This window comes from Coregonus lavaretus (assembly GCF_964263955.1).
Source record: "Coregonus lavaretus genome assembly, chromosome: 18".
Taxonomy (NCBI): Eukaryota; Metazoa; Chordata; class Actinopteri; order Salmoniformes; family Salmonidae; genus Coregonus; species Coregonus lavaretus.
This window is the reverse complement of record NC_140005.1, coordinates 39505152-39531904: the sequence shown is the minus strand read 5'-3', so window position 1 is coordinate 39531904 and position 26753 is coordinate 39505152. Positions and strand designations below refer to the sequence as shown.

The window sequence follows — 26753 nt, the reverse complement described above, 5'->3', positions numbered from 1 at the left end:
TGATGCTCCCAGTATCTCATGTATATTTTGTGCTGGTGCGCATTTATTGGTCGACTGCCAACAGGTGAAGGCACAGCCACATGAATTCAAGGTTGAGTTTCTGAGATCAAAAGGCCTTTGTTTTGGCTGTTTGATGAGAGGACACTTAAGCAGAGAATGTAAAAGAAGGATGACCTGTCAGAGCTGTCAAAGAAAGCACCCCACTATCCTGCACACTGAAGGAAGAGAGAGATTTAGATCTCAAAAGGCAGATATGAGTGGTGTAGCAGTAAAGCGGGAGGAGACTGTCAGCAGTGCTCTTGTTTCACTGGAAGCTGGTGAAGATACCGGGGCCGGTACAGATTGTGCACTTGCAATTGTGCCAGTTCAAGTAAAGGTGGCAAATGGAAGCAAGTCTGTGTTAACCTATGCGTTTCTCGATTCTGGTAGCTCAGCAACATTTTGTACGGAGAGACTCATGAGGCAGTTGCAAGCTAAAGGCAGTGCGACTGAAATTCTGCTACGCACAATGGGGCAGGAGAGTCCTACCAAGAGCTTTGAGATATCTGGATTAGAGATTGGCAATGTGGAAGGCGACACATTTCTTGCATTACCAAAGGTCTACACCCAACATAAGATCCCAGTGACAAGAGAGAACATTCCCACTCAGAAAGAGCTCAAAAGGTGGCCATACCTGAAAGAGGTTCAGTTGAAGGAGATTGATGCTGACGTCGAACTTCTGATTGGCGTAAATGCTCCAAAGGCAATGGAACCCTGGCAAATCATAAATAGCCAAGGCAACGGACCGTATGCAGTGAAAACCCTCTTTGGATGGGTGATGAATGGTCCTCTCAACAGTTGTACCATGGCAGAAGAATCCGGGCGTCCTACGGTGATGGCCAATCGTATCTCAATGGCCGACCTGGGGGTTCTTCTTGTAAATCAGTACAACCATGACTTCCCTGAGAGAGAGTATGAAGAGAAAAGTGAGATGTCAGCTGAGGATCGTAGGTTTATGGAGATAGTATCAAGCTCCATAACCCTCAAAGACCATCACTACTACTTACCGTTGCCCTTTCGCAACAAAGATGTAGTCCTGCCAAACAACCGTGACATGGCAAAGCAGCGGGCTCTAAATATTATCAGGAAGTTCAAGAAGGACAAAGGTTACGCTGCAGAGTACAAAGGCTTCATGGAAGAGATGATAACAAAAGGTTACGCCGAGAAGGTACCACAAGAACAGCTCCTCAGAGAGAAAGGCAAGGTATGGTACATACCACACCATGGCGTTCACCATAAGCGCAAAGGAACGATACGAGTGGTGTTTGACTGTTCATCATCCTATAAAGGTACATCTCTTAACAGTGAACTCCTTCAAGGCCCTGACCTGGCAAACACGCTTATAGGAGTCTTGCTAAGATTTCGGCAAGAGCACATTGCCATGATGGCAGACATCGAAGGAATGTTCCATCAAGTACGTGTCCATGAAGATGACTTAGACTTCCTGCGATTCCTATGGTGGCCGGATGGTGATACTAACAAAAGATTGGAGGAGTACAGAATGACAGTACATCTTTTCGGTGCTATATCCTCTCCAAGTTGTGCAAACTTTGCACTGCGAAAGACTGCAGAAGACAACTGTGAGGGGTACGATGAAGAGGTGATTCAAACAGTCAAGTCCAACTTCTATGTTGATGACTGCCTCAAGTCAGTGGCCACAGAAGAACAAGCCATAGCTCTCACAAGAAACCTCAGGGATGTGTGCTCTCAAGGTGGGTTCAAATTGACCAAGTGGGTCAGCAACAGCCGCACTGTACTAGCTTCTATCCCTGATGAACACAAAGCCAAGCAGATAAAAGAACTGGACCTGGACAGAGAAAAGCTGCCTGTTGAAAGAGCACTTGGAATCCGATGGAACATTGAAAGGGATGTGTTTACCTTCCAGGTCACTGTCAAGAACAGACCCCTTACAAGAAGAGGTATTCTCTCAACTGTCAGCTCTATTTATGATCCATTAGGTTTCCTCGCCCCATTCGTATTAAAGGCAAAGCAAATTCTTCAAGTGCTCTGCAAGCTAAAGTGTGGATGGGACGAAGTCATCCCTGAAGAACACTCTATTTCATGGAAGAGATGGCTCTCAGAGCTGGACCAGCTCTCCAGATTCCAGATCAACAGGTGTATGATGCCGGAGAACTTTGGTCAAATCAAGACCGCACAGCTGCATCACTTCGGTGATGCAAGTGAACAAGGTTATGGCACGGCAAGCTACCTTAGGTTCACAAACGTTATGGAAAAGGTCCACATCGCATTCATACTGGGGAAATCAAGGGTGACTCCACTCAAGCAGATGACGATCCCCAGACTGGAACTTGCTGCGGCAACATTGGCAGTGCGAGTGGACAGGATGTTAAGGTTGGAGCTCCAGATTGAACTTGAGGAGTCAACTTTCTGGACAGACAGCCAGTCGGTGCTAAAATACATCCGCAACGATACCAAGAGATTCCATACTTTTGTGGCGAATAGGGTTGCTATGATCCGTGACCTATCGAAAGCAAAACAGTGGAGGTATTTGAACTCCAAACACAACCCAGCCGATGATGCCTCAAGAGGATTACATGTTGAAACTTTCCTGAACTCAAAGAGATGGCGCAAAGGACCAGAATTCCTGGAGAAAACAGAAACACAATGGCCGAAAGTCCCCGAGGAGCTTGGCTCCATCCCTCCAGATGATCCAGAGGTGAGAAAAGACGTCATCGTAAACAGTACATGTGTGGAAGAAAAGAGTCCGACCAGCAAACTGATTGAGTACTATTCAACATGGAACAGCTTGAAGAAAGCAGTTGCCTGGATGCTGAAACTGAAGAGACTTCTACTACAGTTAAGCCAGAAAAGGAAAGTTCTCACCCAAACTGATCCAGGATCAGATCAGAGTCTGACAAACTCACTGAAGGAACAAATTGACAAGTTCAAACTGACGTTTGGAAAAGAAAGTCTGTCTGTAGATGACCTAGATGAAGCAGAAAAGGTCATCATTCGATTTGAGCAACGACAGCACTTTAAACAAGAAATTGCACTAGTTGTAAAAGGAAAACAATGTGCCAAGAGAAGCGGCTCAATCTGTAAGCTTGATCCAATAGTTGACAATGGCATTCTGAGAGTAGGAGGAAGGTTAAGCAAAGCTGCTATGCCTACGGAACTAAAGAATCCTATGATCCTGCCCAAAGACTCCTACATCTCCAGACTGATCTTACTCCACATCCATGAGCAGGTTGGCCACTCTGGGAGAGGTCACATGCTTTCTAGACTTCGCCAGCGATATTGGATACCCTGTGCCAACTCCTTAGCAAGGAAGATCCTTAAGAGCTGTGTCTTCTGCAGGCGGATGCAAGCTAGAGCTGGGGAACAGAAGATGGCTGACCTTCCACAAGATCGGGTAGCACCTGATTTGCCGCCTTTCACCCATGTGGGCATAGATTACTTTGGCCCCATAGAGGTGAAGCGAGGCCGCGTTCATGTGAAGCGGTATGGTGTGATCTTTACTTGCCTTGTGAGTCGAGCTGTCCATCTAGAAGTTGCTAGTTATCTGGATACTGATTCCTGCATCAATGCCCTGCGCAGGTTCATCTGTCGAAGGGGCCCAGTAACAAGTATCAGAACAGACAATGGCACCAACTTTGTCGGAACACACAGAGAGCTAGGAGAAGCTCTGAAAGAGCTGGATCACAACAAGATTCAAAATAAATTACTGAAGGAAGGAGTGACATGGTCATTCAACCCTCCCTCTGGAGCCCACCATGGGGGGGTATGGGAGAGGTTGATCCGACTGGTGAAAAAGATCCTCTATTCAGTCCTTAAAGAGCAAGTACTGGATGATGAGGCTTTGCAGACAGCCTTGTGTGAAGTTGAGGCGATTATGAACGACAGACCAATCACTACTGTAACAAATGACCCTAACGATCTAGAACCCCTGACTCCGAACCATCTGCTTCATCTGAAAGCAAAGCCAGTCCTGCCACCAGGACTATTCCCGAGAAGTGACCTATACTCACGAAGGAGATGGAAGCAAGTACAATATATCACTGACCTCTTCTGGAAGAGATGGATCAGGGAGTATCTTCCACTTATGCAGGAGCGGAACAAGTGGAACAAAACTAAGAGAAACTTCAGTCCTGGTGACCTTGTGGTCATCGTCGATGACACCGCCCCAAGGAACTCTTGGCTAATGGGGCGTGTGGTGAAGGCTTTGCCAGGGGCCAAAGGTCTTGTCCGGAGCGTCATGGTTAAGACTAAGACCAATATCCTACAGAGACCTATCAATAAACTCTGTCTGCTCCTTGAGGCGACGAAGTGAGACACACACACACACACACACAGTGCTCCATCTTTGAATCACGTGCACCTCTGATTCGTTGATGTCGTACTCTTACATTCTTTGATGTCATACATTTTGTGGACGTCAAACTCTTGACATTTTTTGGAAGTTGAACACCTTTACACTTCAACTCAGACTGAGATCTATGGACTATTTTCCTATATGGCACCTTGTATATTTGTATATAGCTATGAACTGTAATGGTGCTCTGGTATAGAATGTTTTTGTATTGGCTCTACGTTTGAATATTAAGTAATTGTTGTGCATTCAGTGCAGTCAACAATTAGGGGCCGGTATGTTAGAGCCGATTTGGGCATATTTTGTATAAAAGACTGAACATACTGAGCTCCATGTACATTTGTGTAAATATATTAAATATTAATGTATATGATGAAATATTAGGTACGTACCTTTATGATTTATTTACCGGATTGAGATATATTCATTTGTTATTAGTGTAACTCCGTTTTTGGCCCCCCCTCTTGCCCATTCATTGTACTGTGTTAATTGTGTTAGTATAAAGGCAGGAAGTTGGGCCTTCGGGGGGAGGAGTCCTTGCTAGATGCGGGAGCGGTATAGTTTTTTGACCATATAGACATACAGAAATACAGACAGACAGGTCATATTATATTATGTATTTGCATTTCAAGTAATCTCTGCTTTAAGTTGATTGGAGAATACCTTTTTGTTAGATAAGAAGAATAAACATTTTTGTTGCACTATATCCCTGGATCTCATTGAATGTTTGGCCGTTTGGAAACGTTGAGTGTGGACTGTATGCGTCCGAAACAACCCCGCTTCAGGCTAGGGCAGTGGCTATGGTAAAGAGGAAAGGAAGCCACTACAGTCCCTAACCCTGTCTCCTACTGGCCCTAACCCTGTCTCCTGCTGGCCCTAACCCTGTCTCCTACTGGCCCTAACCCTGTCTCCTACTGGCCCTAACCCTGTCTCCTACTGGCCCTAACCCTGTCTCCTGCTGTCCCTAACCCTGTCTCCTACTGGCCCTAACCCTGTCTCCTACTGGCCCTAACCCTGTCTCCTGCTGGCCCTAACCCTGTCTCCTACTGGCCCTAACCCTGTCTCCTACTGGCCCTAACCCTGTCTCCTACTGGCCCTAACCCTGTCTGGCTGGGACCCATATGTCAACTCATATACTGTGTGTGTGTGTGTGTATATATATATATATACTGTATGTGTGTGTGAATGTGTGTGTGTGTGTGTGTGTGTTTGAGTTCAGATAAACATGACTGGTGTGGTTCTCCACCTTGAAGCTCGACATGATTTCATAATTTCCCTTCGAAATTCGACGTATTATGGATGAACGTCTATTTTTGATGCATTAATTCCGCGTGGTTACAGGGTTAAAACAGAAACAACTCAAAAGGCTAGCAGTTTAGGCATTAATTCAGAGTGGTTAAGTTTAGCGTGGTTAAGTTTTCCATCTACTATCATCAAGTATTCTTACGTCTTGCTAGATAATGATGAAGTGCGGTTGCGCAGTGGTCTAAGCAGCATGCTCCGGCTCCGAGCATCACAGTGTTCATGCCCAGTGCTGGGCAACCTTTTTTTTATGAGCTCCAAGGAAGGCATATATCGACGTTCTGGGGACCTTTCAAACGTCAGAAATCGAAGTCTACTTCTAGTGATCAGGCTGGTGAAGCTACTTCTCTCTCTCCCTGGGACCCAGATGTCTACTCCTCATCTACTGTGACCCCTCAGCCCTTGGATCATACTGTGCTGATCAGACTTCTGTCTCAGACCAGGGCAGGAAGAACAGCATAAAACTAGCTGATGAGAGACCGAAGACGGGTGACAGAAAGGTCAACTAGTAGTAGTAGAGGAATAGGAAGATAAAGCGATTCAATGGTGTCGATGAATATAACTTTTTGAATCAATGTCAACAGAAAAAGCAGAAAACAAATATCTGAGCTCAAAATTCACCATGCGGATGACGATTCGCCTACCTTGCTGAACATTTTAACATTTACATTCTAGTCAATTAGCAGATGCTCTTATCCAGAGCGACTTACATTTAAGTCGCTCTTAAGATAGCTAGGTGGTTGTCTCACCTAGCTGTCTTAACCACATATCACAATCATAGTGAGTACTGAACTTCCTCAAAATAAGTGGAAAGTACAGGTTAAGCTAGAGGAGATCAAAGCAAGAAAATAAGTGCTGAGCACAAGCCAGGATATCTAGAGATAGCACCGTACATCCTATCCCAGCCCAAAGGACAGGAAAGTAAGCTCCACTTTGAAGTGAGGAAATGCTGCATGGTTTTGGAGACTTCTCTGACAGCGGGGGCGACTTGGCCGTAACACACGCACACACAGACACACGCGCTTTCCAGACAGAAGACAACTATCCTGCGCGTTTCCTTGGTCCTTGGTGAAACCCGAGCCTCTATATTTCTGCCCTGTGACAATCCCTTCTTCTCCTCTCCTCCTCGCTCCCCTGCCTCCCAAGGACCAGCCCAGTGCTGTGTGTGTGAGAGAGCGAGAGAAGAAATGTGAAGGAGGTTCCAGATGCCACCAGGCGTCCCGAGACGCTGAAACAAGTCCTTTACTGCCACTCTAAAACGGCTCATTTCAGACGCAGTTGTAGTATTTAAACAATGAAATCTTTGTAACATAATGCGTTGGGATGTTTGCGACAATGACACCTCCTAGGAGTGGTCCTGTTTAATACCCCGTCATAATGTGTAGTGGCAGGAGCAGCAACAGGGAGAGCTAGAGGGAGACTCCACAACGGGAGTTAAGTAGGCTAGAGACGGACTTCTGCACACAGTCAGAGGGGAGTCTCTCGGGGTGTAGAGGTTTAGGAGGAGACTTGACTGCTGCTGACCTGCATGTTCCTTTCCAAGGAAGGATCAGCTATCAGCCCCTCAGAGCTTTGTGGCCTGTTGTTTGAGCACTGTGCCAGGGATTCCTCCAGGAGGGCAGCAGGGTTCACACAGCAGTTGAGGGTGAAAGTGGGAGGAGAGGAGAGAATAAGCTCCAGGCTATGTTTTGACAGATAAAACAGTGAATGGGAGGAGCTGAAAACTGTCAGTCAAAACACAGAGGGAGGAGCCAACCCATGCCTGCTAGGACAGGGTATAGATTATATTAACTTTATTCTTCCCGTGAGGAAACATATTTTTGGGAAGTGTTGGGATGTTGGCTACATAGTAGAGAGGTGTGTGGATTAGAGAGAGGAGGTAGTGAGTATCATGGGGTATGATAATGAGGAAGTGAGGGGTGTGTATGGAAATAGCAGAGTGTGTCATAAGACCTATATGCAGAGGGTGGGGCCTATAATGTAACAGGATCCCAACATGAAGGGAACTGTCGGCTCTTTAGTCCTCTCTAATGTGTGTGTACATGCATACATACATACATGCGTGTCTCTCTCCCTGTGTGTGTGTTTAGTCCTCTCTAATGAGGGAGTAGGGGCCCAGGGTCCCAGCGTCGGGCCGACCAACCTAGCGGCCTGCCTGATCAGAGTCAGATGGCCCAGCCCCGGAGCACCCCCCCCCACCCCCCCCGCCGCCACCCCCCCCGCCCCGCCGCCACCCCCTGCCCAGAGCGCCGCTCGACACCCTTTGTTACCTCCAAGTGAGCTGAGACCAGCCCATGAACCATGTAACTAGGTGCTTTCCAGGTTAATGGGGGGCTGTAGCAGCCCCACTGTCTCTTTGGAGTATACACATACACACCAACAACAGCCATATTCCTCGTCCTACGGATACTACATTCTGGAGGAGTGGCGGGGGGTTAGGGTCAGGGGTAATCAACAGTTTACTACTGTGCAACTGCAACACATAATAATAAACATATTATACACTGTACGCTACAGATTATGCACACATGAGTAGGCTGTGCATCCTTAGACCATATATCTCAAACATAATTAAAAGTATTGATTGGGGACTTATTTGTGGAGGAATGTAACTGTTTTTCTGGGTGATTTGTGATGTTTTATTTGTGCTTCCCATGACTCTGTTTATTTTAATGTGTATATGTTTGAGTATAATATTTATGTTGTATATACAGGGCACATTCAGAAAAGAGACCTAGGTCTCAATATGTTTCCCCTGTTAAAATAAAGGTTAAATAATCTATATATGCTAGGGTTTTTAATAATAATTTGTGCTAAGTTGTGTGAGTTGTGAGGGGAGGTGATAACTCCAGATGATGAAAGGTATTATAATACCTCTATGGGCTGTCTGGCTCACTCAGATGTGAGATACATAGATGGTAATTACTGAAAGTGAGCAATACTAGGGTCAGAGAGAGTGAGAGAGAGAGCTGAGAGAGAGAGTGAGAGTGAGAGCTAAGAGAGAGAGTGAGAGTGAGAGCTGAGAGAGAGTGAGATAAAGAAAGGGCGATGTAAGATAGATGTGGTTGTTACTAGAGGTAAGTAACTGGGATCTGATTGTGTGTGTGTGTGTGTGTGTGTGTGTGTGTGTAACTGGGGTCAGGGCTAGGGCTGGCCAGTAAAAACCCTGGGGAGTCCAACCAAAACAACACAGGACACAAGACACAGGCAGCAGCATCTGTTAACAGACAGCCTGGAGTTCCACAACACATTGCTCTCATCTCTTATCTTTCTTTATCTAAGGGAGAATGAATAGCCTCTTTAAAATGATCTGACTGAGTGATCATTACTTCATTTCTGTCCTGAAGAGCTCATTGCTCAAATCTTGTTGAATGGGAAAGGCTTGTCTACGGAAGACAGAAAGGTATATTATATGAGTCACTGTGTATCCTGTGTAAGTCACTGTGTATACAATCAAAAAAATTGATCAAAGTGTCCGCTATATGACCATATTATTAGTGTCATCATAGGAGTGTTCATTATTCAATCCCAAAAAATCAATGAATCAAATATCTGACGTATGGGGAAAAGGGTGTCATTTGGGATGCAAACTAGTCGCAACTTTGCTACTGCTTAAGATTCAACCCCCTCGCTCTACTTCACTCTCCATCTGCTTTTTGGGGAAAATGAGTAAACATGAATTCTCAGGTACACTACATATTTTGTCAGGTTTCCCCCTTCAGAAGAGAAAGTCCATTAAAAATCCCTTTGATTTTTCATGTTTGGCGGCTCGTTGGAAAAAAACGTAATTTACTCCAGTCGCCTGAAGTCCAATTTGGGCCAGTGGACATTAAAGACAGGAGCAGGAGCTAACCAGCCAGGCCCTAATAAGAGCCATGCCTGGCCTGGCTGAGAAAGAGAGAGAGAAAATATAGAGAGCTGAGAGAGAGAGAGAGCTGAGAGAGAGAGAGAGAGCTGAGAGAGAGAGAGAGAGCTGAGAGAGAGAGAGAGAGAGCGCTGAGAGAGAGAGCGCTGAGAGTGCGAGCAGGCGAGTGAGAGAGAGAGAGCTGAGAGAGCGAGAGAGAGCTGAGAGGGAGAGAGAGAGAGAGAGAGAGAGAGAGAGAGAGAGAGACCCAGTGAACGTGTGTGTGTGTCTATAGGCCTCATCAGCTACCAGTCAGCTCGGCCGGCTCCAAGCCTCCCGCCTGCTAATAGATTTCAGCTCCCGCTTCTCGGTCCCAATTAGCTAGCTAGCGTGTGTGCGTGTATATTCTGCTGTGTGTATAAGCTAATGTGTAGATGTTGTGAATGAATGTGTGTGTGTGAGAGAGAGAGAGAGCGAAAAAGGGAAACCGAGAGAATGCGAGTGTGTAAGCGTGTGTGTGGGTAGCGCGTCCTTCAGCAGCCAGAAACCTCCTGAAGTTTAAAGAGGCAGATTCAATAAACTTTCCATATTTCTGTCCTTGGCTATGAGTTCCTGTTCCAAAATAGAAAATAGTTGTCTGTTTATTCCATCTATTAAAGATGACTGCATTCAGAGACCTCTGGAATAAGGACATCGAGTGGGACATCAAGTGCAATGTCCTGAAGACAAATGGGAAATTCCTTTGAAAACAAGACATGCACAAACAGATAGATGGATACATGGATCCCCAAAAGGGCTACCAATTGATGGGGCAGGCAGAGACATGGACACACACACACACACACCGACTGATGGACCAGGCAGAGTCACAGACACACACACACACACACACACACACACACACACACACACACACACACACACACACACACACACACACACACACACACCGACTGATGGACCAGGCAGTCACAGGGACACACACACACCGACTGATGGACCAGGCAGAGTCACAGACACACACACACACACACCGACTGATAGACCAGGCAGAGTCACAGGAACACACACACACACCGACTGATGGACCAGGCAGAGTCACAGGGACACACACACACACCGACTGATAGACCAGGCAGAGACACAGACACACACACACACACACACACACACACACACACACACACACCGACTGATGGACCAGGCAGAGTCACAGGAACACACACACACACCGACTGATAGACCAGGCAGAGACACAGACACACACACACACACACACACACACACACACACACACACACCGACTGATGGACCAGGCAGTCACAGGGACACACACACCGACTGATGGACCAGGCAGAGACACAGGGACACACAGGCGCAAAAACCAAAACCAGATCAATAACATGTCAATAAAGCTGTCGTTTTGATTGGTTCTTTTATCACTCTTTAAAGAAGGGCATTACAAAGGAAATAGCTCTTGCACTTTTAACCCTGACCCCTGTGTGTGAAGACAGACAGGCTGTGGTCAGCGCTTACCTGTAATAAAGCATCTATACCTTCTACACAGGGCTGTAAATCACACAACAGGCCCCCAGAGTGTCAGATATCTACTAGTACAACACTGCCCAGCCACTCTCCTAGTGTGTGTGAAGTGTTTGTGTGTGTGAGTGTATTCTTCCAACAGCCTTCCCCTTTAATCCCTCCTGCATTTCCACGCCTCCTCTCTCTTCTCTTCTGGTGGTGGCATCCGTTCAACCTTCAAAGTGCAACAGACTCACTTTTTAAAAAGCCAAGGCCTCGAAAGTTTATTTACCAAGAAACTACTGCTGTAAATGACAGAAAAGCAGCAAAATTGACTGAGGGCGGGGGGAGGGGAGGGTTGGGGAGGGCGGTAGCAGAGGGGAGGGGTGGAGGGGAAGGCGGTGGGGTGTGGAGGGGAGAAGAGAAAAGTGAAGGGGAGAGGAGTGCAGAGGGGAGGGTAGAGGGGTTGAGGCCTTGCCAGAGGTCTTGCTGGGCCTGTGACAGACTATAAAGCTTTAGTAGCGGCCCACGACCTGTTTATGGATGGATGGCTGAGTGGCTGTGGTGTGAGGGTCCTGATCACCCTTCCTCTCCTCTACCGCTCTACCCTCACAGCACTCAGCACTGCCACCGTTACATGAGCGAGGGGGGGGGGGGATAGAAAGGAGAGAGAGAGAAAAAGAGAGCGAGAGAGAGAGAGAATGAAAACATAATCTGATCAGCTTTATTTTCTATGTTTGGTTCTTTTTCAGCAGCAACCCACAGGCCATGAAAAAAAGGATGGGATCAAATGAAATAATGAGGTAAAAATGTAAGCGATTTGCAAAACATAAAAACGTATTACTTAAACATTGTGGGGTGGAATGGGTAAATGATGCATTTCATTTTCCACAAAATGGTTCAGGGCTTCTGGCATGGGGTGCTGCCCACCACTGGGAGAATACAGTGCTGGCCAGATCCAGGCCTACTGAGCTAAGCAGCAGGGAAAAAGCCCTGGTATGAAAAACACTCCAAAACATAGACCCAACTCACTGGGCACAGACGTCAGTTCAACGTCTAGTTTTTATTGATATTTGGTTGAGTTGTCAACTAACGTGAAATCAACAAAAAATGTCACCATGTCATTGGATTTAAGTTAAAGGTTTGTGTGTGTTTTATAGGGACACATACCTGGTCTTCACCACATCTAGAGGGTGCATCAATAGGATCTCCACCAGACCTGGAGAGAGACCAAAGTAGAACTCATCACAATATTGCTTTTCATTTACCCGAATGTACACATTGTCAACCTTCCAGTCATTTGTTTGGAAAACGGAGGGCTTCTTTGCTGGCGAACATTGGTAAAACATAATAGATGTAGAGTTACAATGATGAACCCAACTACAAATGGCAACCAATTTATTTCACATTTTTCACTTCACAACAACCCAAACTGTCAGCCAACCACCGTAACACCCAATAATCATTGGTACCACCCCACAGACCAAACATGGTGGGATAGAACCACATTAATCATCACACTAATCATATTTTTACCGCCTGACTGTCAAGTGTGTGGTGAGCCTTCTGGGTAGTGACGAGGAAGGCAGTGGTGACTGGTGAGTTGGGTCCCCCCAAACAGGCGCTAAGTGACTATAATGTGTAGCTTAGCCTGGTGCTCCCAGCTCTGTTTGTGCTGTCTTGCCATCTCCTATGGTTGTTGTCATTGTCAAGCAATGAATATAGTACCAGGTTAGTGATGATGGGCTCAAGTCACCAAACATCCATGGCAATCCATGTGTTGTTGGATCATCAATGTAGAGCCTGTTGATCAGTGAGGGCCTTGTGGTTCCAGTCCAACACACACACTTATCTCAGCAATCAGAGCCAAATGGTAAGTCTGTCTGTGAATGAGATACACACACAGAATAACTAAGTACATCTGTGTTAAAAACCCATTGCACTCCAACACTGGAGGCATTCAGCCTAAATCAGCCATTATAAAGTCAGATTCTTCATTCTTACTGTATCTCTCGCTCTTAGTCTGCTATTGGGTTTAATGGTTTCCCTCACAGATTCCCTCAGTGTGTACACAGCTGCTCTGCAATACGGCTTCATTCTAATTAAGCTCCATTAAATATATTGTCTATAAACAACAGAGTGTCTCCTTGGGGTTTTTCCAGGAAGCCAATTATCACAAGAGAGAAATACCACAGAGAGAGAAATGACTGTCTACAGTACAGCATCTTAATATGGGCACTAGCTATGCATTGGTAGAACTAGCTAGGCAGGCCAGAGCCTCCCGTCGTTGATATGAATTAAAACGGAAAAAATGTAGTTATCGATTACTATCGATAGCTCAGTTGATAGAGCATGGCGTTTGCAACGCCAGGGTTGTGGGTTTGATTCCCACGGGGGGCCAGTATAAAAAATATATATATATATATATATACATATAAAAAAAAAAATATGTATTCACTAACTGTAAGTCGCTCTGGATAAGAGCGTCTGCTAAATGACTAAAATGTAATGTAAACATTTGGCCTAAATAATCCTCTAGTCACATGAATGGATCTTACCTACAGTCCCTCTCAGTTAGTGACATTTTGCCAAAGATTTGTGTTACTATGAATAGTGTTGTCTTGAAAGCTGAGAGCCACTGGATCTTCTCTCCTCCAGTTAACCTGATGATCAAACACTCCAAACCCAAACCTGTGTCTGCCTGCCTGCACACTAAGGACTCCTGAGAAAGAACAAGCTGCAACAGGTGACCAACGGAAAGGAGCCAAGACGTTCTCCTATTCCTGCGCACACGTACACAGCATTAGGATCCACATTAGGATCCTGATGATAAGTGGGAAACCAAACAGAGAAATGAACAAACAAAACAACAATCCGATATATTCCTCCATGTCTCCACGCACACAGTCCGAACAAGTCCAAGCCTAGTCTGCATCCCCCAAGCCTAGTCTGCATCCCAAATGGCACCCTATTCCCTACATAGTGCACTATTTTGATCAGAGCCCAAGGGAATAAGGTGCCATTTGGAACGCATCCCAAGTCAGACACACAACAACATTAGGAGAAGGTTTATCATTAATTAATCATTGACTGCCCGTGTAGCTCAGGGGGACTGGAGCAGACTGGAGATCACATTCTCATGGACTAAGGCATGTTTTCTCTCTCATAGTTTCAGTTTTGGAAAATAGAGCAGTGTGTGTGTGTGTGTGTGTGTGTGTGTGTGTGTGTGTGTGTGTGTGTGTGTGTGTGTGTGTGTGTGTGTGTGTGTGTGTGTGTGTGTGTGTGTGTGTGTGTGAGAGTGAGAGTGAGAGTGAGAGTGAGAGTGAAAGTGAAAGTGAAAGTGAGAGAGAGAGAGAGAGAGAGAGAGAGAGAGAGAGATCGTGTTTCTATATGCATGAGGCCAAAAACGGTCTCAGAGTGAAGGCCTCCACTAAACTTGTATCTTTCCAACTGAAGCAGAATAAAGAGTTGGTCCTGGATTAGCCCGGCTAGGCATGACTGCTATAAACTGTAGGCTGCCTGTATGATGTGGGTTAGCTGTGTGTATTTATCTGACTACTCAGCCTGATGAGATGCCTGAGAAGCAAGTTGATAACCGGGACCAAAAAAGAAAGACAATGAGCCTGACAGAAAGCGAACAACTCCAACCTCAATCTCACCAGATCTAACCCAGCTCCTACGTAGAACTAGTCTGGGTACCAGTCTGGTGAGTCATCATTCCACTCCGGTAGTAGAACATTCCTAGAGCACCACCTCAACACTACATACCATCAATGATCAGTCCATGTTTGTATCATTTCCTCCTGTGGTTGTTCCTCTCCATGGCTGATGAGTGTGAGGGGAGGGGAGGAGTGGTGTGAATGTGGAGGGAAGAACGGGAGGAGTGTGTGAAGTGTTCCCTGGAGTGTTTGAGGGGTCTCAGTGCTGATGCTGGCCTGATTAAACAGTAGCACGTGCTGACAGCTGAAGGGAAACCCCCATGATGCACTGGTGCCCTGTGGAGCAGGAGGGTCTTCACCCCTCTTCTTCAGAGAGTTTGGTTGAACTGTGGGAAGAGCAACCACAGGGACAGACTGATGATAGCAGGCAGTTATGTATCAAATGAGAAGCTAAAACAACAACTGGACGTTAAGGTTTTCCTGTGTGGTGCTGGCAATGCCAGGGCTGTAGGTTCAATTCCCTCAGCGATCACATACACGTACTAAAATGTACGCACTTACAGTAGATTAGAAGAACTTGTAAGTCCCTTTGGAGAAAAGCATTATATTGTCTTCTGTTTTCGCATGTCTCTTCATCTTTCTGTGAGAACAGCAGAGAGCTCCTACCACTGGCGTTGGGTAGTTATACTGCTGTAATACCACAGTAACCTGCCATCTGGTTGGGGTTTGTAGCTCTGTTCCACTTCACTGGGTGAGATATTGGTGGATTCCATTATTTACAGTTTATTTTGTCTCTGGAGTCACAATGGCACTGACAGGTCCTGTCAACCATGGCTCCCACACCTGCACAAGTACCCACCCACTCACAGCTTTATTTTTGTGAAATTTCAGGACTTTTTGAGGATAACGTTTTTTCTTTTTTTTTCTTAACCTAACCCCCAAAACCCTAACCTTAACCTTAACCCTAACCCCAAAACCCTAAACATTAAGCTTAAAATAGCCTCTGAACAAATTCAGGACATGAAGAAAAAGTCCTGACTTTTCTAAAAAGTTAGTTTTCCTACCTTGTTAGGACATTTGGGTGAATTGTTAGGACAGTGAGGTCCTGACAAGGTAGGAAAAAACGTGCACACACACACACACACACGCACACACACACACACACACACACACACACACACACACACACACACACACACACACACACACACACACACACACACACACACACACACACACACACACACACACACACACACACACACACACACACACACACACACACACACCCCGAGAGAGAGCGGCAGCTCTGTCTGGAACACAGCCAAGTTACACAATCAGATACTGTATTGATCCTCTCCTTCACCACAACCAGCTCTGTATTCAATATCAGAGTTACTTAGCAAAAAAATTACTTAGTGGCTATGATTTCAAAAATCACACAGATTTCACGAGGACATCTTGCTTTTTTGATCGAATGCCGATTTATATTGCCAGCTGTTTCCATCGTGTGCCAGTGTTTAACACGCATGGAATTTTGGCATCGTGTTGGACGTGGGATGGGCCGTGATTTAGTAAAGACAATGAGGAACATATCAGAGTCAGTGCCAGTAGAACAAAGTGAAAAAGTGCAACAGTACATAAAGAGCTACATCACTCCATCTGGACGTGTAAGAAGAACTTGGGTGGCTACAGGCAGAACTCAGTAGTTAGAGGCACTTTGCATTGTGGGCCTGTGCTAAAGAATGGTAGAATAGAATTAGAATAGTATAGAATAGATAGGTCTACTTTATATAACGATAGGGTAGAGCATAGAAATACATTATTAGAATGTATTCTATTTGTCCAGGGTAGAATACCAGGCTAGAGGCACCCACTGTGTCCCACAGGGTAGAATACCAGGCTAGAGGCACCCACTGTGTCCCACAGGGTAGAATACCAGGCTAGAGGCACCCACTGTGTCCCACAGGGTAGAATACCAGGCTAGAGGCACCCACTGTGTCCCACAGGGTAGAATACCAGGCTAGAGGCACCCACTGTGTCCCACAGGGTAGAATACCAGGCTAGAGGCACCCACTGTGTCCCACAGGGTAGAATACCAGGCTAGAGGCACCCACTGTGTCCCACAGGGTAGAATACCAGGCTAGAGGCACCCACTGTGTCCCACAGGGTAGAATACCAGGCTAGAGGCACCCACTGTGTCCCACAGGGTAGAATACCAGGCTAGAGGCACCCACTGTGTCCTATAGCCTTAACAAGCACCAACATCGGCAACCCTTCCCTTCAACATTCCACGTAGTTTGATAACTTGTCTTACAGAAGAAAAGAGACACGATCATTCAGATGAGATATTTCTCAGTTGGTTTTGGCTCAGGGAGCCACGCAGTTTGCTCCCACACAGAAGTGAGAAAGAAAAACAGTGTTGTGCCAGGGAGTGATTGCTCAACGTGAACACACAGGTGTAAGCAATCACATAGCAACTGAGAGGAGTCACAATTCCTAGTAGTCTTAGAGACAAGGTCACAGGAAGTTGGAATTCCCCCGTGAAATTGACACGCACTGTACGTGAGACAGACTGGCTATACAATTACTAGATTAATTTCTAGATGATTAGTCTCTTAATTATTCAACATCATATTTGATATCGTCTTACTTCCAGTGCCATTTCTCTGGGACAATAACAGCAGTGAGTTACTGGCCATATCATTTAGGCCATCAGCCATACATTACCAATGGTTACGGCACATTGACTCGAAGAGAAGAATCTAATTGCTACAGAGACGCGCAACAGGCACTTTTGTCCAGCTCTCTAAAACGATATGCCCTGATGAACCTGTAGTTGAACCTGTAGCTTATGGCTGCATGTTTCCACCATGAATATGTTTCACAACACATCAGATTTACAATGCAAAACAAACACAGCGCCACAACACAGCACAACACTACTCCATTTGTCATCCAAGTGGAACAAAGCAGATCCATCAACACGCAGTTGACATTCAGGTTCTAGGACTGTCAGGACAGAAATAACTGGGTGAAGAGTAAAGTATGTATATACAGGACACAGTCAGAACAGACCACTGTTCCTGGTTAGTCCCTCCGGTACCGTAACACACTAAAAGATTCAAGGGCACACGAAGAAGAAAATATACAGTACTTTTGACCAGTCAAGGAGGAAAAAGGAAGCTCCCATGTTTTTGTGACAAACTTTTATGAACTTAACACATGATTTAACATGACTGTGTCCATGAATAAAAGCAATGGACTCTAAAGCAATGGACGCTTATTTTCAAAGCTACTTACAGTAGTGCATGCGTATATTTTCGTATGTGTGGATCATTTGTAATAAGCTGACTCAACACCTACACAGTATAGCCTTTAAGCACCTACTGTACATTAGGCATGTAGATGAATGAGTCAGTCCGAATGGGAAATGGAGAATATAATTCAATGTAAAATATAGGGACCTAATTTCACACGCGACTGGATCGGTGCTGGACCAATAAACTAAACGTATTACTTATAGCAGCAGGCCAACACTTTAACACTGAAATGGTGCCTTGAGAGAATCAACCCTGTTTTTACAGCAAACAGCAGACTCGCCCATTCAAATGTAATCCTATTAAATTGAAATTGGGAATTTAAACCATTTTCAAACCAAAGTGGGCACAGACCAACCCATTAAACACATTCTACATCCCAAATGGCATCCTAATCCCTATATAGCACGCTTTTTTTTTTTTTTACCAGGGCCCAATAGGGTTTGGCCAAAAGTAGTGCACTATATAGGGAAGAGGGTGCCATTTGGGATGCAGACATAATCACCTCATTTAGGCTAGAGGGGAGGAGGAAATATGGCAGAAAAATTGGTATTTCATGAGTAAAGTACACATACACTGGCAGATATTAAAATGCAATTAAAGGCTTTAGCAGAGGAAAGAAAGTTCATTAATGCAAAAACAGGCAGCCATTAATATCAATGATTTATGACTCCTCATTTCAGAGCTCCTCTCATGTCAGGGAGTCTAGGTATGCGTCCCAAATGAACCTATTTTGAGAACAGAATGATAAAGGGTGCGTCCTATTTATCATTTATCATTCTGTTCTCAGAGTATTTGAGGAAGAGAGAATAAATTATAAACAGTTGGGGGAATAAACCTTCAGCCCCCTTAAACAAATACGAACATTAAGGTACTGATTATGAAGGAATTTACATATAAAAACAAGAGTTTGTCTAATGGTTTATTCAGGACCATCTGGGAAAGGAAATAGCTACAGCCCCAAAACACAACACATACAGAGAGAGAGAGCTAAAATGAAGAGGAGAGAGAGAGAGAGAGAGAGAGAGAGAGAGAGAGAGAGAGAGAGAGAGAGAGAGAGAGAGATCGTGTTTCTATATGCATGAGGCCAAAAACGGTCTCAGAGTGAAGGCCTCCACTAAACTTGTGTCTTTCCAACTGAAGCAGATTAAAGAGTTGGTCCTGGATTAGCCCGGCTAGGCATGACTGCTATAAACTGTAGAGAGAGTGAGACAGAGATAGAGAGAGGGAAAAAGAGAAGACGTGGAGGATACAGCTATTAATCACTAAAATGCCCCCCAATCAGGCTTTCTGTCTCTGGGAGTGGAGCAGAGTATCATCCCTCCCAGTTAACCGCACACACACACACACACACACACACCCCCCAGCCAACTCTCTGAACAGTCTCCAATTCTGCTCTTGAGAAAGCTCAAAGGGCACTTACAAAAACAAGCGGGGCCTTCTCCAATGACAGCAGGGGATTTTATTGAGGGCCCCTGTCGAGAGCTGTGCCTGTGCTGCATCTGCCCAAACTCTGCGAACACACAGGCATTCCTGGTGCCTTGACGGCCCCGACTACTGTGTGTGTGTGTGTGTGTGTGTGTGTGTGTGTGTGTGTGTGTGTCACTACCGCTGGTTCTGCTACTTTATCTGTTATCACCTCTGTCGGTCTCTCTGTGGACTGGGAGTAGGGTGGTGTCAACTATCACTGGGAGAGAGGGAGGGAGAGAAAGAGAGAGTAGGAGATAGAGAAAGCGAGAGGGGAGGAGGGTGCTAGAGTAAGGAGCGTCTCCTCGTTCCTCAGGTCAACGGCTATGAATCAGATGAGCTGGAAGGAGGGAGGGAGAGAGGTGGGAATCAGAAGGAGGGATAATAAGACAGGAAGAGTATTCATCATCCCTCTCTTCCCTCCTCCTTTCTTCTGGAAAACTCCTCTTCAATTCCTCTTTAACCAAGACAAGACAGAACCTTGCACCCTGTCCAATAGACACAGAGATCGGCCTCATACTTACATCTATCACTTCAAGTCAAGCACACCATCCTAAGCTAGTTACCGGTTAGGTGAAACACAAGACACAACGGGTAGGTGTATAAATAAGAACTGCAGTGTGTTTCGAGTGCATAAAGCATTTATCACCGGCCCCTGGTAACTGAACCATGGAGAGAGACAAAGGTAAGACTAGCCATGACTTCTCTGAGGTGAATATGATGACAGATGAGGAATATGACAACCCTGACTGAGATGTTAGCTAGTGATATGTGGGGACTGACACTGTCGCTGAGAGGGCATGTGATTTTTACTGAGTGACAGTTGCCACAGGTGTCACCGAGACACCCACTGTCACGGGTGTTAGATTGTCATTGGAGCGTATGTGTGGATCATCTAGTGTTCAGAGCTCGCCCATCAGAATGCAAATGAGGTTGGCCTCTGCCAACCGACCGCACGGAAGCGGATAAGAGAAGCAGAAGAAAAAGAAGGATGATCAACTAAATGCAAAACCCTGTTGTAACGGATGTCTGAGAGGAAGTCCTCCGTGCCAATCCTATTCACCAGCAGGACTTACACAAATGACCTTCAACTACCCATGTCAGGTTGCTTTACGATCAATGCCATCCACTCTTCCATATATTCTAACAAAGGGGATTTCTAGAGAAAGAGAGAGGGGGGAGATAGAGGGAGATGGTGATCCCCAGCACATTCACACCTACTTTCTCTCTCAGCAGGCCGAGGCAATCTATCAACTCCTCTCAGCTCCACCTTTCAAATTGCCATAAAAGTCCACGAAACATTTGTTTTCACTAACATTTACAAAGTACACACACACACACACACTACTATTCAAGCTATTGAACAATATTATATACCGGTAGAGAAATAAACAATATAATGAGCAAACAACATATCGGCTCAGCTCCTCACCAAACACATTATCTGTCATTCAGTAAACCCTTCCAGCCAGAACTCTCAACACAAACAGTGAGACAATGCTGGTTCTTTTCAGGATGAGTCCTGTTTGGGAGCAGGAAGCAGGGAGGGGTGGGAGAGATGCAGCCAGGCCAGGGGTATAAGGTGGTTGAAGGTGGTATAAGGTGGTAGTAGTATATAGGATTCCTCACAGCATGAGAGTCAGAGGCAGGAAGCCATTACTGAAGTCTTCACTGGCCAAACACAGTCCCAACATGTTACGGCGGCGGTTTGATGCAATAATTCTGCAATCAGCAGAGGGGTTCTGTGTTGTGCGTGTGATTTATAGGCATTATTTAAAATCAGGATAATTAATTGTCCCGGGCGGGGGGGGGGGGGGGGGGGGAGAGTGACGAAGTGGCTGTTTCTGTGACATGGTGTGGGTTGGTGTGTGTGTTTGTGTACGTACAGTGAGTGTGTGTACGGTGTGTGTGTGTGTGTACTATGGCACTTGTGTGATGGCTGGTGTTTTGGCAGATGGCTTCAGGCCATGTCTCTCTCTCAGCGCGGCGAGGAAAACTAATACTGTACCATGGTTAACTTCAAAGATCAAACCTAAATACATCTAAACACCGTCCCACAGACAAAAGCTCTCACACACCCGCCTGTTGGCCTTCACACACACACACACACACTGAAAGTTGCACCATATACGCTGGCCAAAGAAATTACAAGAAAAACACCCAAATATGAACAAAATCAGTGTTGAGCAGTTCCAGTATTTTAACAGTATTATAAGGTTCACTTCAGCAGGTCTTGATGCAGTTGATAATGTTATTCAGCAACACGTAGTAGAGAGCTTGCTCCATCATAACGGAATTGAGGGGTCAGGATCTCTGTGTTGGCCTCTCTCCAACTGAACCAAACACGGATGTACTCATCACTATGCTCTTTCATCCTGTTATTTATCAAGACAATCCGAAATACCTAAGAACTGTCAGGATTAAATTGCTCTTCAGAAAGGTTATTTCCATTCCAAACCAAAGTGGAAGGAATGTAGAAAGAACAGGTTACTTAGTATGAAATAGACAACAGACCGAACAGACTATGGGACTGAGAGAAAACCTATAGTCATTCCACCCCACCCCCTAAGTCTTTCCTCTGCCTCCACCCCAATGGACATGTATATAGTCACCACTGCCACCACTGTTATTATGTATATAGTGCTAATTCTACTTCTATTGTCTTTGTTACAACTTTATTTTTTTTAGCATGTTGGAGCTCAAAGCTTCAGATTTTCACTGTACCCTGTAATCACACCTGCAACCCTGTACATGTGACTATTAAACAATCTGAATCTGAATGTTGCTTGTGACAGCAGAACTGCTACCTGACCGCAGTGGATATAAAGAAGAACGATGAAGAAGGTTATCAGAGGGGGTAGCGATTGATTGGGACGACAGCAGTGTGAAGGATCCTGTAGGGTCTCTACTGTAGGGTCTTTGATAGGAGGATTTAGAGAGGGGAGTGTGAGGGGGAGTATGGGGTGAGAGAGGGCGAGAGGGGGAGATTAGGGAGGCGGAGGAGAGAGATGGGAAAGGGGTGGTGGTGTGAGAGGAAACATGGGGTGGGGGAGAGAGAGAGAGAGAGAGAGAGAGAGAGAGAGGAAAGTGGTGGTGGTGTGAGGGTGGCTATAGAGGGTGAGACAGAAAGAGAGAGGAAAGTGGTGGTGGTGGTGTGAGGGTGGCTATAGGCGTTTGTGTGCCTGCTCTGCTATGACAGATGTTGCCGATGAACTCTTGACACGGCTTAGCCAGTTTATGTTCAACATGTGTCTCTGTTACTGTCTCTTTGGTCTCCAGCAGGCAGCTGCCTGGGATGGTTCACTCTGTGTGTGTGTGTGTGCAACCGAGTGTGAGGGTGCGTGTCTCCATGAGTGTTTGTGTGTCTCGGTGTTGTGTGTGGATGTGTGTGTCCATCCGTCCGTCCCTGTGTGTCTGTCTGTATGTAGAGGAGGGGAGCAGCAGGCAGGCGATCTGGGAGGTTGGCTGTAATGACCCACCAGGGACACATTAGCTTCCTGTCCATCAGAGTTCCATCAAGAAGAGGCTGATTTACAGGCCCAACGACCAGCCTGCTGCCCTACCACCCAACACTAAGACAACACACCAGCTCCGTATGTACGTGCATGTGTGTGAGAGAGAGAGCGAGTGTGTGGTATCTGTGTGTGTGAGAGAGAGGGAGAGAGAGAAAAAGGGAGGGAGAGAGTGTGCACGTGAGGGCTTTGAATACACATGTGTGTTACATCTCAATACACACATGTATGCATAGATAGATGCTGTAAGACTTTTTATGATGGTGTGAGAACCACTCTATGACGTCCAACATTCCACAACCTGATTGTCCAGAGTACTGACGGCCGTAGAAGATGGACAGATCCATTAACCAAGGTGACACCTCCAAACACAACAAGGATGAATCACAGAGAGTCGATTATAAGCACCTGTAGTACAAGTGACCGCCTGGAGGCACAGCCCTCTCCTCTCCGTCTGACTCTGCATGCTTTCACTTTCCCTCCAAGACAAAAGAGAGCAGGCCAGACCAGACCAGACCCCCCCCCCCCCCCGCCTCCTCATACCCCCCGTCAGGCCCCCCCAACCCTCAAGTCCCGCAGAAAAGATATGCCACAAAACCCTCAATCATTTTGACTTCAAGTTTCAGAAAATTGTCATGACTTGGTAATAATTCTTGAGTAGAAAAATCCAAACTGTAAAGGACTGTAGTCCAGATGAGATGATATTGGTGATTCAGGAAAGGCTACATATCAAATCCTCTTTTGCCAGTGAAAAAAAAGTTGTATTTCTGCATTACCAATTTAATTGCAATACATAAGCTTAAGGCTAAATGGAATTATGTTTGTCAGTACCTTATTCATGGAATGTGCTCAACGGAAAAAGTATGATTCAACTTTCCAGCTCAAAGGGGCTTGGAGTGTACATTATGCTAATGAGGTTAACTAACGAGCTATTCCTGCTGATAGGCACACAGACTGATGGGAGGAAATGTGAGTGTGATTAATGCAGGCTTATTGAGCTGCGCACAATTCTCCCCAGCTCCAGTTGAACCAGTCACTTGCCATCTGGCTCAAGAGAGAGAGAGAGAGAGAGAGTGCGAGTGAGTGAGTGAGTGAGTGAGTGAGAGTGTGTGTGTGTGTGTGTATATATTTGTCCCTCTCCTTTGACAAAGCTACGCTGTGCTCGACACTTCACCAAATAACCAACAGACCTGTCTGGGACACACACCTCTCCAACACAAACGGGCCACAGATTCGACCTGCATAAATCTAGAAGGCGCAGTGCAAATGAGAACCATACCCCGGACAGCGTATAGCTTATACAATGAGGGGGGGATGTCTCTGCAGTTTTATGTTTTAAGTGTATACATATCAGATGCTGGGCAGACTCTCACATGCTCACAGACACACACACACACACTCGCTGGCCCAGAGAGTTGTGGTTGTCTGTGATCCCCAGCTCTATTAAACTAGCCAGACTACAGTCGGGCCTTCCTTGGAGACTGTATCCCAGGAGACGGACCATCTCATAGACAGGACAGAGCTGCAGCCACTCGGATCCCAGAGAGACTGTGTTTGTGTGTGTGTGTGTGTGTGTGTGCCCTGGCAGCTCCTCATCCTGAGGGAAGCAAGGCCCACCAACCATCTAGCATGAAGGAGGAAGAGGGGGGGAGAGAGAGAGGGGGGAGAGAGGTAGAAAGAGAGAGAGCGAGAGCGAGAGAGAGAGAGAGGAAAAGGAAGAGTGGAAGTGAAAGCGAGAGGTAAAAAGAGAGAGGAGGTAAAAGGAAAGGGGGGATCAAAGCTGCCCACAGGGCCTCAGATACCTGCCTGTACAGCCCCTCCCTCCCTCCTCTCTCTCCCCTCTCTCTAAATGTTTACTTTGGACCAGCCTGGCAGCCAACTGGTTGCAATTGACCTTCTGCAGGGACGAGTTAGGGAGAGAACATGAGACTTGCCTTCTGGGAAAAAGAGGAAGGAAAGACACACATACACTCACCGCCTGCCTCTTACTCACACGCACACAAAGATAAAAACTCACACAAAGTACAGTATTTAGAGATACAAGAACACAGAAACTCCACAACAGACAGATACTAGTACACAGAAACAGGCATATCGTTTACCACAGTAAATCACTACACCTCATACAGTCGATTTGATCTTTGCTCGGTAAAAACCACCTTCATGGGTGTAAAAACCGAAAAGGAGTTTACATTTTTTTGATACAAGCTGGAAGCAAGCATTGGGTGATGGAAGTAGATCATAAATAGTATATATTTTTTTTTTTTTTTTTTTTTTTTGTCTAAACTGCCCACCTGCCACAGGTGGTAGAGCTCACTGCTACAGCAGGCCTGGTGCCAGTCACAACCAGTAGTGAAGAGACTGACACAGAGAGAGGCCTGCCGCCTGGGCACACACAGTCAACCACTACTCCACACTACAGTCCCTACAGCCTGGCCCTGGACACCACCATCCTGTCTGTCCAATAGCAGACAGACCGACAGACAGAGCGAGAGAGCGAGAGGGGGAGCGAGAGAGAGAGAAACAGAGCAAGAATAACGAGAGAGAGAGAAATAGAGAGAGCGAGAGAAATAGAGAGAGCAAGAGAGAGAGAGAAATAGAGACAGAGCGAGAGAGAATAACGAGAGAGAGAGAGAGGGGGAGAGAGAGAGAGAAACAGAGAGAGCGAGAGAGAATAATGAGAGAGAGAGCGAGAGAGAGAGAGAGAAATAAAGAGAGAGAGAGAGAGAGAGAGAGAGAGAGAGAGAGAGAGAGAGAGAGAGAGAGAGAGAGAGAGAGAGAGAGAGAGAGAGACAGAGCGAGAGAGAGAGAGAGAGAGAGAGAGAAAAGTAGAGGTTGACGAGGGAGAGGGAGGCAGAGAGGAGCCCTGCCTGGTCCTGGGTCTGGACCCTGTAGACTAAATAAAACCACCTAATCCTCATAAACTGCTCTATATGAGTATTACATCCCTGACTCTGAGCACCACTTCCCAGGGAATGGAACTCATTTTAGGGCTAAAACATTAGCAGGGGTGCCTCCTCCTCCTGTTCCAGCCAGCTCCTGGTGCAGCCTTCCTGGGTCAAACGCACGCGCACACACACAGGCACAGACTTGCACGCACAAACACACACACACACACACACACACACACACTACTGGATTCTATAATGGTCCGCTACAACACTAACGATGCTAACCCTCAATCTACCTTCCAAAATATCGATGACAGAATACGCTTATGATGAAAAATGCCCCGGAAAATGTAAATGAGGGGGGTCGGCTAGCTAAATGAAATGGTTACTGGTACCCCTATAAGTGAGTGAGCGTGTGTGTGTGTGTGTGTGTGTGTATGATTGGACATAAAAATGCGTAGTTCATTATACTTCTACGACTACTGAGAAAATCCAGCAGCTCTGCCACCCAGTGACTACAAACGAGGAGGATATAGTTGAATATGGTTAATATTATTCCATAAAATGCACATTTAAACCAGAAACATACCCATTCACCACTCCCCTGACAGCCCTCCCATTCAACCCACCTGAGTACAGACAGGCAAAGACTAGGCAGGAAACAGAGGGGGGAGGCAGGTTAGCACTTGACTCATTAGTCAACATTGTCACACAATGCACAAACTACTGAATTATAACTGCGGATGTGTGTGTGTGTGTGTGTGTGTGTGTGTGTGTGTGTCATGCCTAACTCAACTCAGACAGGCTGGGAGGGAGCAGTGAGCACAGACTAGTTGGACTGGGTTGGTCTGGGGCGGTCCAGGTCAGT

At 46.0% G+C, this 26753-nt stretch overlaps 1 protein-coding gene across 3 annotated transcripts in view; it reads right to left on the bottom strand.

Annotated features, from left to right (window-relative positions):
* slc25a21 (solute carrier family 25 member 21) overlaps nucleotides 1-26753 on the bottom strand; it is a 140830-nt gene that overhangs the window by 54703 nt on the left and 59374 nt on the right. For all 3 annotated transcript variants that reach the window (XM_084182006.1, XM_084182005.1, XM_084182004.1), the window contains exon 3: nucleotides 12207-12255. In XM_084182006.1, coding sequence (XP_084038132.1) covers nucleotides 12207-12255 — 49 coding nt within the window. The remainder of the gene's footprint in view (nucleotides 1-12206; nucleotides 12256-26753) is intronic.